This window comes from Ruditapes philippinarum, unplaced genomic scaffold (assembly GCF_026571515.1).
Source record: "Ruditapes philippinarum isolate M1 unplaced genomic scaffold, ASM2657151v2 ctg10171_1_1_1_1, whole genome shotgun sequence".
In the NCBI taxonomy this organism is placed as follows: Eukaryota; Metazoa; Mollusca; class Bivalvia; order Venerida; family Veneridae; genus Ruditapes; species Ruditapes philippinarum.
In genome coordinates, this window is record NW_026857190.1 from 15,989 (window position 1) to 34,699 (window position 18,711).

General features: G+C 32.1%; 1 protein-coding gene across 1 annotated transcript; it reads left to right on the plus strand.

Moving 5' to 3' along the window:
* Nucleotides 1-2,597: 2,597 nt before the first annotated feature.
* LOC132749038 (uncharacterized) lies at nucleotides 2,598-18,307 on the plus strand. The gene is made up of 12 exons (XM_060738714.1): nucleotides 2,598-2,609; nucleotides 2,869-2,946; nucleotides 3,274-3,484; nucleotides 4,042-4,118; nucleotides 6,839-6,998; nucleotides 9,848-9,912; nucleotides 10,630-10,758; nucleotides 11,333-11,404; nucleotides 13,244-13,273; nucleotides 14,916-15,121; nucleotides 17,145-17,405; nucleotides 18,087-18,307. The coding sequence occupies exons 3-12, from the start codon at nucleotides 3,283-3,285 to the stop codon at nucleotides 18,211-18,213; spliced, it is 1,329 nt and encodes a 442-aa protein (XP_060594697.1). The 5' UTR covers nucleotides 2,598-2,609; nucleotides 2,869-2,946; nucleotides 3,274-3,282; the 3' UTR covers nucleotides 18,214-18,307.
* The last annotated feature ends 404 nt before the right edge of the window (nucleotides 18,308-18,711 follow it).

Sequence of the window (18,711 nt, forward strand, 5' to 3'; positions counted from 1 at the left end):
CCGTTTTCCGGTACATTCAATGATTCTGTACATAGCTCTGGGGAATTCACCTAATGGAGTGTAATAGCGAACTCGATGTTTTCGGCCTTTTTTAAATTAAATTGAAAGAATACAGTTATTTCTTTATAAGAAAATAATTAAATATCATTGTATGAATAATTCCATACAAAAAAATAAAGTAAATACACAAGTTTACGCAGAAAATAACCTTATTTATTATGAAAGATTCCACTACGTCTGTTTGAATTTTATTGATTTTCATTATAAATAATTTATTTTTTTGAATAATTTGCAATAGATATTAAAGAAATATTGATTATTTTCAAAAACATCATTTTTTTTACCTTAAAAGGTTAAATAATGATAGAAAAATAGAAATATCACGTAACTGTGTTATGTACTTCATTTGGTGTAATTCCCCAGAGCTAAAACAGTAACGTACCGGAAAACGGTGTTTAGCTAGGTTTTCGAAAAGGTCAATGGCACATTCAAACAGTCAGATCTATTAGTTTTTAACAAAGGGAATGAATATGATAACTAGATTTGGTGAAAACATTATACATATATGTATTATTTGAATGCACCAAAAAGATAACCATTCATAATCATTATCAAATCAAGTATTCAACTTCACAACATTGAAGATTATACTATGTCACTATACAATCAGTAACCAGTCTATATCCGGAACTTCTATCAATACACTAACTACTTTTGTTTTCATTTTGATTTGTTTTGATTTTTGTTGTTGTCTTTATTTTTCCATATATAATATTGTTTTAAGATAATGACTACATCTGAAGGGCATATGGTATACATATATACAGTTTTTCAAATCATATTGATATTTTATATCGAGAAAAGATATTGCAATAACCAGTATACCACTGTAATTTCAAATACTCGTCTTATTTCACTTTCATACAAGTTTTAATGATGGCAGTAAAAATATGTTCTGTGCTTACAATTTTGATGTGTTTTGTTTGCACTTGTCCATTACATGTTTTTTTCTGACCATATTTTGTCTTCACTGCCATGAAATATTTCCATTAGTTACATAATAACGGTTATGGTTTTAGACATGTTTGGCACCTGCTTTTATATATGTTTTGGGTTTTCATAATTTTGAAATCTTTTTAATGAGTCAAAATTTTCAATATTTTCAAATCTATATCGATTATTGACTGACAGAAAAATATAAATGATATACGAAATTGTACTTTGAGTTTGACAATCATTTCTACTCCGATCATGTCCACTCTAATGCAAAAAGACTATGTATTTCATGAACATACTAATAACATCATAATGATTTTATTCAAATTACAATTCTAGCTGGAATAGTATTTACATTGTATATTCAAATTAAACTGGAATTACACCTGTACTGGGATTTTTGATTCCAGTTCCAGTTGGGTCTTTATATAATCTGCTGGAATTTCATCGGTTTTTTCACTAGGTTAAATCAAGTTTATTTCATCAGAGCAAAATTTTGATTGATTTAAAAACATATAGTATTGTGAAATACTGCAAAATTAATGAATTAGTATCAATACATTATTTCATTTAATATTAAATATTTTTGATATTATTATATATGGGGAAATGAGCCATGCCTACTTGCTTTATATTAAAGTATGTGGCAAGTTTTGTAACATTTGCCAAGTTAGTAATTCAAGCATAATTACTTTTTCTTTTCACATATACATAGATTACATGAATATCAATTTACACATGGAATGAATTTACCTAATATTAAAAATAATTAAATTATTGCTGAATATATCAAATGAAGGTACTCACTTAGACAGAGTTTACACTACTCAGGTGTTATCCTGTTTTTTTTTTTCTCTTATGCTAAATTTTTAATGATTCTTTCTTAGTTATACATGTAGCTGGAGGGTTCGTTCAAACTTTTACATAATTATATACAACAATATATGTAACTAATCATTATTCTATTGTATTGAGGGGGTAACAAGAGGATGATCATGATTTCCTGAAAGAAAAACAACACAATTTTTTATTTAAGTATCAGAACACTAACATATATTAAGCTTATGAGATAATCTTACTGCAGCTTGGCAATGAAGCTATGTATAATTTGTTTCCTCTATAAATGATCAAATTTTTATATAAAATATTATGAATTAACTGAACTGCAGAAATGCAGGTCATTGATCAGATTTGTACATTAACATAATGATAAAATCTTGTTATACAGTTGAAGTATTTTCTTTTAGAAGGAACAATTTTGATGTAAACTATCATTACCATTTCATAATGTATACTGTAAATACCTTTGCATATAATTGTGGGTCACTGACCAAGACCCATAACTCTAGCATGGATATTCTCTGAATTATTCTTATTTGTTAACTTCATTGAACTGAGGATAAAATATGACAGCTCTTGTTTTCTTTAATGATATTTTGTTTTTAATATTATCTGAAATTATATATAAATATATTTGCAGGGGAAATACACATTCTACTGTCGAGAATTTAGAAAAACTCATGAAGTGCTACAACCTGTGAAAATGTTTGCCAGGGATCCATCTCTTGGTTTTAGGGATATTTTGTTTACAGATTATTAAATTTTTGAAAGAGGTTTGTCCTTAATTTATGGGACTCTTTTCTTGGTTAAACTAAAACTATTCATTTCAATGATAAGACAGAGAAGCCAATATTTATAACATACATTTTTATAAAAATTCAAGATAGTATTATGTATTCTCATATGATGCCAGTATTGGTATTTCCAGGTTGTAATTCAGATAAACACAAAATTTTCATTAATATCTAGCTTAAAATGAATCGTGTTTAAACAATGTTGATAGTTTGTGCACTAATAACTACTGCTTTTCAGGGAAAAAAGATTGCAATTGTGGATTCCAATGAGTGTAAAAAGACTAGGCTATCATATGTCAAATTACTACAGAAAAAGGTCAGTCTCTAGTACAAAGATTTTCTTTTTCTTGGAATTCTGGTTTCTAATTAGCTAAAAGACCCGTATTAGAATGTTGTATTACGCATAATTTACAAGCTTGCTTTGATGCTTTTTTTCAATTAATCACAATGACTTATATTGTGACATTTTGGGAAAGTGCTTGCATTAGAGAAAACTGATAAGAAATATATTTGATGGATATCTGGATAAGTAAGTCTTATTGACAGAGAAAGATAAAGAATAGGAAGTCATAACATAATAGACCTTTGAAATAATTCTCAGCATTAACAATTTGGACACATTAACTATTTATTTCAATTTTAGTGTGAACATATGTCCATAGCAGTCGTCAGTATTTTACCCAAATATGGCTGTGAGCAGTTGTTCTGGACACGGGAACAAAGATTGGCTTCAGAGTCTGCTCTCTTTGAAACAAGAGATGGCTGTACATCGGAGATTTCTGTCAACGACAGTCGACTAACTAAGTGGTTCTCTAAAGATTCTGACATGGAGATAAAGTACATGCATGGTATAGGTACATAGTTAAATATCATTTTTAAAAGGAAACCTAGCAAACACACTGGTTTTCCAAATAGTTTGGCTGTAGTCTAGAATTGGTAATTTTTGATAGAAGTTATACAGGAAAGCTAGTAAGTAGTATTAACCACCGAGATATGGTTGAAAAGATGTTAATATGGGGGGGGGGGGGAAGAAAAACAACAAAAAAACAGAGACCTGTTATTTTCATACTGTCTCTCTATTAACCAGTTCATGCATACTTGGATAGCGGATCTATATATCCTCACTTAAGATTGTTCCCAGAAAATATACTGGAGATGCATGACATATTCAAAAGGAAAGGGTAATCCAATGTAATGATTCGTAAAGGAAAAGACGTGTCTATGTATTGCAGAGTGATATACAGTATAGTTCTAACAGTATGGTTTTAGTCTGCTAAGTTTAACAAGACATCAGCATTTCTAGTGTACATTATCTTACGTCTTAGGAATAGATATTTAGTATAGGACAATAACTTATAAACATCAATATGTTTATGTAATGATAACCAATTGTTTTTAATTGACTTTCCAGTTGAGAGGCCTTCTGAATCTGAAGGCTGCACAGTTATTGAGAAGCATACTGGAATTTACACTACGTCTGTCTACAAAGTAAGTTAATTGTGAAGTTATGATAATTACTCAGTAGAATTTATTCAATACTAGTAAGTTAAATAGATGAATATTTATATTAGTTTAAAATTTCAGAAAGGATTGTCTAAAAGTTTATGTCTGACACAACTGATTCTGCAAAATCCAGTGGAATTAGAAGTCACTTGTCACTTGTAGAGAATACGGAAATTACTGGTTAGTTGTGTAGGTAAACTAGTTAGGTGGATCAGCTACCAAGATAAAAACTAAAGACTTATTGAAATCAGTGTAAATGCCAGACAAACTAACAAACAGAATCATGTGGTGTTAGTATACAGAAAGTATCCTGGTACAACCTTCACTTGTTTAAAATTCATTATTTCACATCATGTTAGACAAAGATCAACATTATGATGGTATACTGAACCCTATAGTAGTAGCATTATTATTATGATATACACTTTAAAGATGCATTATTGCAAGGAGCTTTAAATATCATTATACATGTAAATACAGTTTAGAAGATAGCTAATTGCAAGCAAAATCAGCCAGATTATAACCGGTACTCATTCCAGTGAAATGTGCCTGGTTGTCACAAATGCTTCATGAAAAATAGCCAAATTACACGCAGTCTGCTACATAAGGACTGTTGTTATTACAATCTTCCACATTATCATAAATACTCTTTGAAAAATATTACATACAAGCAATCGTGCCAGATTCTTCAAAAAAGCAACTCAGTTTGTATGTTTATGTGTTTTTTTTTTCCAATTTTAACACATTTGTCACAGGGTGAGAAAAATGTGTAGCCTGATCTGGACTCAAACCCGGGACCCTCGGAATACTGTACCACGGCTCTATTGACTAAGCTATTAGTCACTTACACACTATCTCCTCTAAATAGTGAACAGTTCTAAACTGTGACAAATGTTTGGTTATATCTCAACAGTCAGTTTCCTGGATAACTAACCAGTAATTACCAATATCTCCATAATTGATCAACTACTAGTCCCACATGATATCTAAATTAGTGGTAAGAGACAAAATGACCATAAGACTCTATATCCAAGGTCATTGGCGTCCGCGCCGAAGCGCGGCGCTCTTATGGAATGAGATCAGATTTTGTGAAAGGGCGACAGCAACTTCTCGAGCCTTTTAGTCGGTCATAATAAAAGCCGAAAATTCCGATCGGTATTATTAAATAAGAATGAAATGTCGCGATATGTTACAATGAATTTTCGCAATGCAAACATTTACAAATGAAATAACCTTTTCCGTCAATAAATCGCGCTCTTCGGGGTTTTTTATTTATCATTTTGTAGTACACAGTCGGTTATCATGTCATGGTATGTTATTGTTGTACATGTATCCTAGAATGATCAGTTGATGACCGACCTAAATATTCCAAAAACTATTTATAGATATATCTTTTATCACTCCTATCGGTAAATGCCGGTCTCTCCCGGTCTATTTTGACCAGGATTTACTAGTGACCGGCGAATAGTACCACACGTTTATTGTCCGGTCTCTCCCGATTTTGGAGTAGATGTTTGATATCGTTACAATTGGAAAAAAACAACAATAGCATGTTTCATTTTATCTATATGAGATAAAAACAATAACTATGTACACAGATTTATATGTAATATAAATCCGTGATATGTACAATAATTGAGAAAAAGGTACATTTTTTATGGTATTAAAATGACATTATCAACTTAGAAACATTTTATTTAATTATTCAATTTGTTATCCGTGTTTAGTAAAGATGCCGAGGAATTATTCAAAGTTACAAATTAGATTTTATGAATTATTCAATTGATCGATAATTTAAAAAAAATGATAAAGAAAAATACAATGTACATGTACATGGTTTAAGAATAAACAATATTATATATTGAAAGATAAACCATAATTTACTGACTTTTTTCCAGTTAAGAATTTTACTTATAATCGTCGGTCAATATGACAATTGAATTCTTAAAAATTTATTTTACAATTTTAATAAAAAAGAGTAGTAAAAACTCAGTATTAAAAATAGCACATAAAACACAAAAAAGAATAAAAGAAAACAATATTCATAAAATTTGTATTTTTTTTAAATTAAAATTAATAGATATTACAATTATTGTATAATAAACAATTATGCTCAACATGATCAACATGGTAATATAACCAGTGTCATATTTTTACTAACTTAAAGTGTGAACAGATACCTTAAGGGGGTCTTCGCTAATAGCGATAACATGTACATAATAAGGGACAAATGTGTGGTACGTGTTGATCATGCGTTACACATATGGATTATAAATGATTGCATACATGTATATCCGTTGCTATTAATAACCACGATCATAAAGAAATAACAAGTAATATTCTAATCTCTAGCATGCCAATCAAAGTTCATAATGAACAATGTCTTTCGTCCGCTCATTCATAAGTGGTATACATTTCTGGTAGTTTATAAGAATATCTTGTCATCATATGTGTACTAGTTCATCTTCACTTGCTGCATTTCTTGCTTGGACGCCCTTTGATGCTTTGCATCAATGCTTTTCTTGTTTTGTCTTGGAGAAAATTCACCTGACACAAGGATTTAACAAGCGATTCCTGTATTTCAAATTAAATCCTTTCCCTGCTTAGCTAAGCAGACGAATTAAGATTAGCAAGTATAAAAATCTATGATTTGTAGAATTTGTATATTTATATTAATTATTATATTGTGAATTTTTTACTTTAAGTTTGAAGTACCTGTGATATTTATCCAATGGGAAGTGATTTGTGAACTAGAGGATGACAACAGAAGAATGTCCAAGTTGTCAAAGGCATTACATTTGTGGGCAGACATTAATATATGTGGAAGAATTATTGTTGTATGTGATGGTTCACAGGTCAATACTGGTAAGTTATTGTTTTCTATGTTATGATATCTTTATTTACATGTTTTTAGCTCCACTTTTTGAAGAAAAAAATGTGGAGCTTTTGTCATGACCCTGAAGTTGGCATTGTTTTATCTTTTTAGCTCACCTGAGCTTGCTCAGGGTGAGCTTTTAGGATCGGTGAATGTCCGTCGTACGTCGTACGTCCACAATTGCTTGTGAACACTCTAGCGGTCGCATTTTTGCCTCAATCATCATCAAACTTGGTCAGGATGCTTATCTAGTTGAAAGCTCGGATGAGTTCGAACATGGCTCATCTCGGATGAAAAACTAGGTCACAAGAGCTAAAAATAGAAAAACCTTGTGAACACTCTAGAGGTCACATTTTTGACCCAATCATCATCAAACTTGGTCAGGATGTTTGTCTAGGTGATAGCTCTGATGAGTTCGAACATGGGTCATCTCGGATGAAAAAGTAGGTCAGAGGAGCTATAAATAGAAAAACCTTGTGAACACTCTAGTGGTCACATTTTTGAACCAATCATCATCAAACTTGGTCAGAATGCTTGTCTAGTCAATTGCTTGGATGAGTTGGAACATGGGTCATCTCTGATGAAAAACTAGGTCACAGGAGCTAAAAATAGAAAAACCTTGTGAACACTCTAGTGGTCACATTTTTGACCCAATCATCATCAAACTTTGTCAGGATGCTAGTTTAGATAATAGCTCGAAAGAGTTCGAATATGGGTCATCTCGGATGAAAAACTAGGTCACCGGAGCTATAAATAGAAAAACCTTGTTAACACTCTAGCGGTCACATTTTTGCATCAATCATCATCAAACTTGGTCAGGATGCTTATCTAGTTGATAGCTTGGATGATTTCAAACATGGGTCATCTCGGATGAAAAAGTAGGTCACCGGAGCTAAAAATAGAAAAACCTTGTTAACACTCTAGCGGTTACATTTTTGCATCAATCATCATCAAACTTGGTCAAGATGCTTGTCTAGGTGATTGCTCGAATGAGTTCGAACATGGGTCATCTCGGATGAAAAGTAGGTCACAAGAGCTAAAAATAGAAAAACATTGTTAACACTCTAGCGGTCACATTTTTGCATCAATCATCATCAAACTTGATCAAGATGCTTGTCTAGGTGATAGCTCGGATGAGTTCAAACATGGGTCATCTCGGATGAAAAAGTAGGTCACAGGAGCTATAAATAGAAAAACCTTGTGAACACTCTAGTGGTCACATTTTTGAACCAATCATCATCAAACTTGGTCAGAATGCTTGTCTAGTCAATTGCTTGGATGAGTTGGAACATGGGTCATCTCTGATGAAAAACTAGGTCACAGGAGCTAAAAATAGAAAAACCTTGTGAACACTCTAGTGGTCACATTTTTGACCCAATCATCATCAAACTTTGTCAGGATGCTAGTTTAGATAATAGCTCGAAAGAGTTCGAATATGGGTCATCTTGGATGAAAAACTAGGTCACCGGAGCTATAAATAGAAAAACCTTGTTAACGCTCTAGCGGTCACATTTTTGCATCAATCATCATCAAACTTGATCAAGATGCTTGTCTAGGTGATAGCTCGGATGAGTTCGAACATGGGTCATCTCGGATGAAAAACTAGGTCACAGGAGCTAAAAATAGAAAAACCTTGTTAACACTCTAGAGGTCACAATTTTGACTCAATTGTCATCAAACTTGGTCAGGAAACTTGTCTAGGTCATTGCTGGGAATAAATCCAACATGGGACATCGTGGATGAAAAACTAGGTCACAGGAGCTAAAAATAGAAAAAAATCTTGTTAACACTCTAGTGGCTACTGTTGTGATCCAAATATTTTGTTAATTGGTCTAAAAGTTTGTTTTGATGATTTCTAAGTCAAGATCCAACATGGGTCATCTTGGATGAAAAACAAGGTCACACCGCCCAAATATGGTAAAACCTTGTTAACATTCTAGTGGTCACATTTTTGACTCAATTATCATCAAACTTGGTCAGGATGCTTGTCTAGGTAATTGCTTGGATGAGTTCGAAATCGCATGTGAAACTAGGTCACCGGAGCTAAAAATAGAAAAATCTTGTTAACACTCTAGTTGCTACTGTTTTTCTCCAAGTATCCTGGAAATTGGTCTGAAAGTTTGTTTTGATGATTTCTAGGTCAAGTTTGAATATGTGTCACCTGGGTAAAAAACTAGGTCACACTGCTAAAATCCTTGTTAACACTGTAGTGGTCACATTTTTGACTCACCTGTCATGAGACTTGGTCAGAATGCTTGTCTAGGTAATTGTTTGGATGAGTTTGATAAGTCAGGTGAGCGATCTAGGGCCATCATGGCCCTCTTGTTAAATATTAGGCCCATTTTCTCAGAAACTGTTGAGACGGGTCTTGTTTAAATAGATTTACAGTCAAGGATAATTTAAAAATAAAGATATGAATTGAAATAAACTAATATTAGAATTCAACCCTCTTGCAATATTTTTTGATAATTTTAAGTAGCCACTTATTATATTCCTAAGTCTGTGATAAATAAGATATAAAAAAATGTACATGTAATTGATTGATGAAACTCTAAAATTAATGTAACAATGTTTATAGGAGAACACATACATGAATAGAGAAGTGAAAACATTTTTATTATCACAGTCTGCTGTATGATGTAATTGTATTGCTTAAAAGTGAAATGTAAAAATATTTCACTTCAAAACAAGTTTAATGTACTATGTTAAATAAATATATCAATAATTTAATTTGATGCATTTTGATTAAAAGTTTTCTTGTAGTGTAAGATAAGATATAAATTATATCTAACTGGTTGGTTAGCATACATGGAAAATATTACTTGTATATATAATACAGGTGAAGAAACAAAGATACAACAACAAGCAAATATTGACACATCTGTCAGCAGCTTGATAAAACAGGTAATAAATACTTCTTACATTAACTTTTCAAGCTTCTATTATTGGGGATATAATGTTAATAGTAAAACCCTAAAGTTTGTCATGGACATGTAGGCTGGCATGACTTTGTGCTTGTACCAACGACTGTTGTTTTTTTGGAGTTTTTTTTTTCAGCCCAAAAATTCCTTAAAATACATTTTAAAAAATTTAAAATCACCAATTGCATATTTTTCATTTCTTTCAAAGAATTATCTTGATTGAAAAAAATATAAATGTCAGCTGCCAATAAAAGGAAATAAAAACCATGGAAATTTTAGTTTTTTGTAAACTTCACCTATGAGTGACAACATTGGGATGTTGCTTTGCTTTCAGTATGGAATTTACTTTAGGGAAGATGTCTTTATATATGGATTAAATTATAGCCTTATACACATCTTACAGGAAGAACAACCTTTCACACATATGTTACTATTGGGTACTTTATCCAACAATTGAAAATAAAGATTTCCATTGGTAATCTGAAGACTATAAGATTGGCCCAAAAAAACCCTTGTAAATTTGTTTGCAAATTATCTTTCACTCTTGGTTCATTGATTTGTACTGAACCATAGAAGTGAGATTGACAACATATGCATAAAAAGAGGTTTAACCTTTCAGTTGTATATACTTAAATGAATTATTTAAACATATTTATCAGGGAAATGTTTTTTATCAAGAAATGTTGTTGTTTTTTCCTAGTTTACCAGATGTCCAGTATATGTATACCATGTTGTGGATAGGAAGCAAGCTGGCAGTTACATTGTCCCTCCAAAACCAGGAATTCTGGCATTTTTACAGCAGAGGCATTGTCTAAATTTACACTCTAGGGTAAATATTTTAAACAGTTTAATATATGCTTGAATTTAAACAGTATACCTCCAGATTCATGCTTATTGTCATAAAGATTTTGAAAATGAAATTTATATGTATAATATTGTGAAGTAACCAAAGAAAGTAATTTACACTTGCAGACTGTGAGCACTTTAAATCCACATAAATTACCAGAAACAGGTAGAAATATACACAAAAAAGCCTTTACTGCATTACTCGCCTAGAGCAAAATAGGCCATTAATCGCACACAAGATATGAATTATAACTTGATTCTTGAATCTTTTTATTTTTAAATGAGTGTATTTTTCTCACAATTGATTTTCTTTAAATATATTGGCTCATCTGGAGGCAAAAAAAGTATTTATTGACAGTCTGACAAAATAAGGGAACAATGTAGATCAATGTTGGCCTGCACTGGTTATGTGGGGTCATTCAGTTGTTGGCCAGCAGGCTAAGGATTAACTTATTTTTCTATTTCCAAGAGTATTCATTATTACATATGACACCATTGATTATCATTAACAGCTTCATATGTTATTTGAGTTGACAAATATTTTTGTTTTATTTCAGAGAAGTGTTTACATGTTTGAGACATCATGTCACATGAAAATGGCCGAAAATGCAGGAGTCAGACATATTAAGGTGAGGTGGTAGGGAAGTTGAACAAGTTACTTTTTCAGCTGTATAATTATGTTCATAAGTTACATATCAAGTTGTCATGAGGTGGTTGTTCTACTAGGGCAAAAGCTTGTGCCAATCATGAAGCAGTTTTTGGATTATTTATTTACCATTGAGGCTTGAAATTGCCATTTGTGTATAACTTAGCATCTTGTGTGTCTTAGAAGTAGCACACCTTTATATTATATCGTGAATAATTTAAAAGTGTTATAACATGTAAATATGTTATAAAGAAGACAAATTAAGTTATTAAATTTAGTGTAAGGCGCTTTATCACAAAAAATGCTGAAAATGTGCAGAAACAGATTTACGTTAGTGCTCTGAAAGAAATACATGTATGACAAAAATAGTAAATTCTCCAATATTTTGCCCTTTATAATCCTTTTACATTGGATTTGTGACTTTTAACATCTTTCTAAAAAAAAAAAATGGATATTTTGCATGTTTTGTTACTTAAATATTAGTAGCGAGAATAGAATAAATTTTTAGCTCACCTGTCACTTTGTGACAGGGTGAGCTTTTGTGATCACTTTTCGTCCGGTGTCCGTCCGTCGTCATCCGTAAACTTTTACTTTAAATTACATCTCCTCATAAACCACTAAGCCAATTTCATCCAAACTTCACAGGAATGTTCCTTTGGTGGTCACCTTTGAAAATTGTTCAAAGAATTTAATTCCATGCAGAACTCTGGTTGCCATGGCAACCAAAAGAAAAAACTTTAAATATCTTCTTCTAAAAATTCCAAAGAGCTAGAGCTTAGATTTTTGGCATGAAACATCTTCTAGTGAGTGTCTACCAAGTTTGTTCAAATAAAAGCCCTGGGGTCAAAATTGGCCCCGCCCCAGGGGGTCATTGATTTTTCCTATATGTATATAGTAAAAACTTAAAAAATCTTCTTGTAAAGAACCCAAAGAGCTAGAGCTAAGATATTTAGCATGAAACATCTTCTAGTGGGTGTCTACCAAGTTTGTTCAAATAAAAGCCCTGGGGTCAAAATTAGCCCCACCCCAGCGGGTCATTGATTTTCCCTATATGAATATAGTAAAAACTTAAAAATCTTCTTTTAAAGTACCCAAAGAGCTAGAGCTAAGATATTTAGCATGAAACATGTTCTAATGGATGTCTACCAAGTTTGTTCAAATAAGAGCCCTGAGGTCAAAATTGGCCCCGCCCTGGGGGACATTGATTTTCCTTATAATTATGTGTATAGCAAAACCTTAAAAATCTTCTTTTAAAAAACCCAACGACCCAGACTTTAGATGTTTAGCATGAAACATCTTCTAATGGGTGTCTACCAAGTTTGTTCAAATAAAAGCCCAAGGGTTTAAACTGGCCCTGCTCCGTGGGGCCTATATACAGGTGAGCGACTTCAGGGCCATCATGGCCCTCTTGTTTGATATTGAGATTTAACAAATTATCACTTTAAGAATAAAATTTCAAAAGTTTGAAATCTGGCAATAGGACGGGAGAGGAATATCTGTATCAGAATTTCATTAGGCAGTAGTGAACCTGGAAGTGTTTGGGAGCTGTAAATACATGATATGCATACCATTCAAAATCTAAACTTTTGACAATGTTTATCATTTAATTTAACTTTTCTTTTTATTCATTATTTAACCTTTCAGTTTGATCACCTGTATAAATGACTGATCTCAAGGAACATTACCATTCCTTAGCTTAGCTTGTTTTTAAAATTTGACAAAATAGAATTTAAGCATATTACACATAAATTTTATTACAAGTTAGCTGTATGTAAAAAGTTGTATTGAAGTTTTAATGATAATAATATTGGTATTTTTTCAGGCTTCAAGAGTGATAGATCACCCATCCTTGGTAAGAATTGTATTCGCTAAAGCTAAAACATTTTATGTTATCATGGTGTCTATTTAGAAATGTCTCTTAGGGTTAGTTAAGAAGTATTCTAAAGACCTAAAATTTTGTTGTCACTTCAGTGAAATCCAGTCAAAATGAAAAAAACTTTCAAAGTTATGCACTATTTGATGATAATTTTTGTGAAATAAATAAAAAATTATTTCATTTTAGCTCTACTTTTTTTATGCCCCCGGGTATATAGTAATTGAACCGTCCGTCCGTCCGTCAAAGCAACCAAATAGGGTTAGGGGGCCATCTAACAGTAAACAGAACAAAAGAGAACAAAAGAGTTAATTCCATACAATAGAATAAGGGGTCATAGCCCTCTATTAAACAAAAGAAAATAACAAAAGAAATGGCCCTTTAGTCCATTTAAGTGGCACATCCGTCCGTCTGTCCGTACGAGGTTAACCTAGAACGGCCAGTTGGATTTTTCTTAAGTTCTACCTGTACCAATGGCTTCATAATTTACACACTTACTAATCAATACAAAGTATATGATCTGGGCAAGTTACATAACTATGGCTTCCATTTGCACCAAGTTATGGCCCTTTTCAGCACTTAGAAAATGAATAATGGTTAACCTAAACTGGCAAGTTGGAAATATCTTATGTTCTATCTGAACTAATGGCTTAATAATTTTCACACTTATTTATCAATACAATGTACATGATATTGCCAAGTTATATAAATGTGCCATCCATTTTCCCAGTAATTTCCCTTTTTATCACTTTGAAAATAGGGCCTTGTATGGTTAACCTATTCCGCCAAGTTGGATTTATCAAAAAATTTCACCTAATTACTTAATTTATTTAATGATATCTTTCATATTTGGTAGGTGGATACCTTTAACGGTCCTCTAATTTTTTGTGGTGTTAGGCGTCTCTAGGTCAAGGTCACTTGTGTAAAAAAATAAATCTAAACATTTCTGCTCATACAGCCTTTATTTTTAAGTTAATGTCTTTCATGTTTATAATTGTCATACCAAGGGAGGTTCTCTTCCTTTTCCTTTAGTAAGGGGTCATTTGGGTCAAGGTCACCAATGTCAAAAATAGATTTTTTACACTTTTACAGGTGTATTCACCTTATTCTTTCGACAGATGTCTTGTATATTTTGTAGGAAAATAAAATTGAGGTATTCTCATTTGGATGGAGGTAGGGGTCAGTTGGGTCAAGGTCACCAGTGCTAAAAATAGATTTTTACACTTTTGCTCATACAGCCTTTATTTATTGACAGATTTGTATTATAATTGGTAGGAAGATAACTTACATGGTATTTTTCCTTTGGATGGACTTAGGGGTCAGTTGAGTCAAGGTAAACAGTGCTAAAAATAGATTTTTACACTTTTGCTCATACAGCCTTTATATATTGACAGATTTATTTCATATTTGGTAGGAAAATAACTTGCATGATATTCTTCCTTTTGACAGAGGTAGGGGTCAGTTGGTCAAGGTCAAGGGTGCCAATTACAGATTTCTACACATGATTGGTTTTCTTCCATACAAATTAGCTACTTCACTCTCTAAAGTTAAATTATTGACAACAGTGAACCGGGGGCATTTGTGTTTATCAAACACAGATTCTTGTTTTTCATTTTTATAGCTTATCTCGAGCCATGCAGCTGTCACTCCATCCATTCCTGAAATGTTGAAGACACAGAAAATATTGCCTGTTCAATCTAGTGATAAACTACCGTCTATACCTCTTGTACAATTAAAGGATACATTTTCCGAGAAGAAAATTTCACAAAATTTACAGCATGGAAGATGTGAATATATGTATGCTGCAGATTTTGAAATGATTGAAAGGTTTGTATGCATGTTAGATTACACAGCTGAGGGGTATTCATGGCTTTTTGGTTAAGGTTGCTGACTTCAAACCACTTGCCCGTCACTGCTTTGGGTCAGATTCCCAACTTTTGATTTTTTCATGTGAGGAAGCTATCCAGCAAGATTCTGAAACATTAATATTTGTAATCATGTGCCTGTTTGTGTCTGAAATGATGCACAGAGGAGCACCTGAGGTCTTCCTTCATCAGTAAAGCTGTAGTTTTGCGATATGACCATTACAGTGTTTGTCGATGTAAAACCCAAAAAGAAGAGGATAACACTGATCAAAGTTCTGTTGTTATGTATTTCCATAGAGTATTTGTGGGGATAATTTAAAGTACAGATTAGATTGTATTTTTGTCTTTCCATCGATGCAGTATGTTTTGTTCGAAATATTATTTAAATTTGATAAATTTATTATGAGGTAACTGAGTGTAGAATAACTTCTTGTTTAATTTACAGGCTGTCCAGCGTCCCTAAAATTCCTAAAAAATCCTAATTTTTTTCAGTTTGGCTAAAATTCCTAAAAAAATGAAAAATTCAAAGGGAATTCCTAAAAAAGCCCTATTTTTTCACTTACATTCCTAATTTTTTATCTTTTGCGATAGACATATCGCGAAACAACCATGTTTCAATCACAACCCAATTTGGAACACAGTCAGTGGAGCTGATGTCATGTCTGACTAAATTGCATAAAGTCACATGTTGTATTTACTTCAACTCCTGCAGAAATGCCATACATGATTAATTACCAGATGTTATCAGAGAAATAAAAAGAAACTTTTTGTTTTAAATGGAACAATGAAAATTGTCTGACTTTGACTATATCAAAATAGTCACCAGTGTTTAAAATTGTGATAAAAAAAAATTCCAAGGAAGTTACATTTTTATTGGCTACAGAGTTTTACCATTTACCACTAAATTTCATCAAACTTTATGAAGGGGTCCTTATTAGTTAAATCTTAATTTGTAATCAAGTTATCTGTAGAACAGATCTTTTGTAAGTGATACCAGCTGGCAGATCTAGACAAGTATAAAGTGGGTAAGTTAAACTGGTAGTATATGATGACTGGATGCTTTAACCATTTTGCTACCCTGGCAGTGAATTAGGGTACTAAGAAGTAACACCTTCAGCTGCCCTTTTTTGTACATATTAACATGTACTGAACATATGTTATAACATATAGTGTAAGTTTTTTAAAATCTGGAAAAAAATCTGTTGAAAATCATTGAAAAAACTGACACTGTTGTGAAATTTTATACAATTTTTAGTAGCCTGATTTATCTTTAACAAATTCTTCATAGGTGTATACCCTGCTGTTTGAATTTAAGTTTTTATATTCCTGGAAATGACTTGAGTGGGTCATTTTGTTTTTATTTTTTTTAAGAAAGATCAAGACTTGTTGAAAATGTACCAACCTTAAAATGAATAAATGTTTATAATAAATGCATTTATAGCAGCATAATTTCCCCTTCCATTTATTATTGGCTAACCAAGGCTTAACTAATTGAATATTGGTTGTTCCGGGATACTTATAACTTTGAAAATGTTTTCATTCTAGTTATGTTTTAATGTAGTTTTTCAGCTCTTTATAAAGGCAGTTGACCAGTGAATCCATTTCTTCACTGGTGACTATGTAACACTGGTAACACCTTTGCTATAACCCAACTAGAGCATTATTTGTGAGTTACTTTTGTGTCAAATATACAAAGTTGAGCCCATATCATGGTCTTTTGAGTCCATAATTTAGTTATGAAATTCCAAATTTTAGCCCTAAAATTTCTCTATTTTAACCTAAAATTCCTAATTTTAGCCCTAAAATTTCTTAAAAATTGCCCTAAAATTTGCCCTAATTTTTTGTCAGAAGGTGCTGGACAGTCTGAATTTAGTCTGTAAGAATGTTTTTATCCTGCCATTTCTCATAAATTGTCACCAGTGTTGAGTAATATATTTTACCAAAGGTTTATTATTTTGTTGAGCAGATTGCATTTTCTTTTCAAGGTATAGTGATTCATATATAAAGTCTGTGACTAAAGTAGGAACACCAGGAAGTAAAATGTCACCCAAGAAGAAATGCCATTCTACACCAGAAAAATCTAGTACCAGTCTCATTTCTAATTTATCTACTGACCAATCAAGAATTAACCTTGCATCACGTGACCTTCCTAAATGGATGATAAAAAAAGACAGAAGTCAAGGTTCAAGGTCATCTGAAGATAACAACCAATCAGAATGTGGAAAACAAAAACTTGAAAAAATCAGGTTTAACATTTTTTGTCAGAGACCACTTTAGAAATATGTGTACAACATGTGTTTGTTAGTTGATATTTTTTCTTATTGTGAAAAGAAAGTAATCATAGATTTAACAGTATTTCAGTTTATAAATAGCAAGCAGTTATACCATTAAGTCTAGGTTCTGTACCAAAATTAACCTATTAGCCAGCTCATTTAAAGTTTAGGGTCAATTATGAGATGTCTGTTTTCAACAACATTAAAAAATCATTTACTTCAGTCAAATTGCTTGTCCCTCACCACTGTAGGTTTGAATCTCATCAGGGAGAAATGGATTCTTTCCTTTGAGAATGCTATCATCTTGGCTTCTTGAAGTTTGGCTTCTTTGACTCATGTGCCAATTCAAGCATGAAATATTACATTGAGAGGTGCCCGAGGTTTCTTCTATCAGTAAAGCTGAATGTCATGATATCACAGTGTTCATATGACTTGAAACATTTACCACATTGGGGAAGTCAGTTAAACTGATCATGAATATAAACACATTCATTTGTGTGACTAAGATTATATTTTTTGTAATAAAACAATATGGTAACAAGTTTAAATTTATCATGTAAGCATAACTGTATTGAAAATATTCTTTGTGACTGATGTTTCCTATAGATGAGATATAAAATATTGTAGATATTTATATTTGCTTTTTATTTTCAGGAAAACAATGTATGTGATGACAGAAAAAGAATTGGTTGAGGTAGCATGTGATATTCTTAAACAGGTGCAGGAAATATTGATAACATGTTGGTCTTTCACATTCAGTTTTATGTTGTCATCATTATAAAACCTGATATAACTTTATCATATTTTATAAAACACTGCAAGAATTCATGTGACACTTGACACATTCTCTTTTACTCCATAACTTACCTTTTACTAAATTCTTCTTCTTTTTTATTTTGAGTCTTACAGTATGTTTGCTCTTATTTTACTATGAAGTACTGGGTATAGTCAGTCAAGTATTTTGTGCTGTAGTTTTTTGTTATAACCACTAACCTGTTGGAACCATAAATTAATAAACATTTGTCACCAGTATAGAGTCAGACCTGCTAGCACTTATGTTTAATCTTAGCAGGTTCTATAATGTTGGCAGGGGAACTTTAGATTGCATGTTGATATGCCTACATATTGATAATGGACAGTTTCAGAAGCAAGACAAATTTTCCATTTAAGAAATTCAGCAGGTTAAAGCATTCCATCCGTCAAGAGATCATTTTATCCTACTAAAACATTACATTTCCAATCTGATATTTGTCTGGAAAGTGCTTACACATTTATAATT

Coding starts and splice junctions, on each gene's coding strand:
- LOC132749038 (XM_060738714.1), top strand. CDS start 3,283: ATGTCCATAGCAGTCGTCAGTATTTTACCCAAATATGGCTGTGAGCAG. Junction 6,999..9,847: donor TGGTTCACAGGTCAATACTG/GTAAGTTATTGT, acceptor TATATAATACAG/GTGAAGAAACAAAGATACAA. Junction 17,406..18,086: donor CAAAAACTTGAAAAAATCAG/GTTTAACATTTT, acceptor TTTTATTTTCAG/GAAAACAATGTATGTGATGA.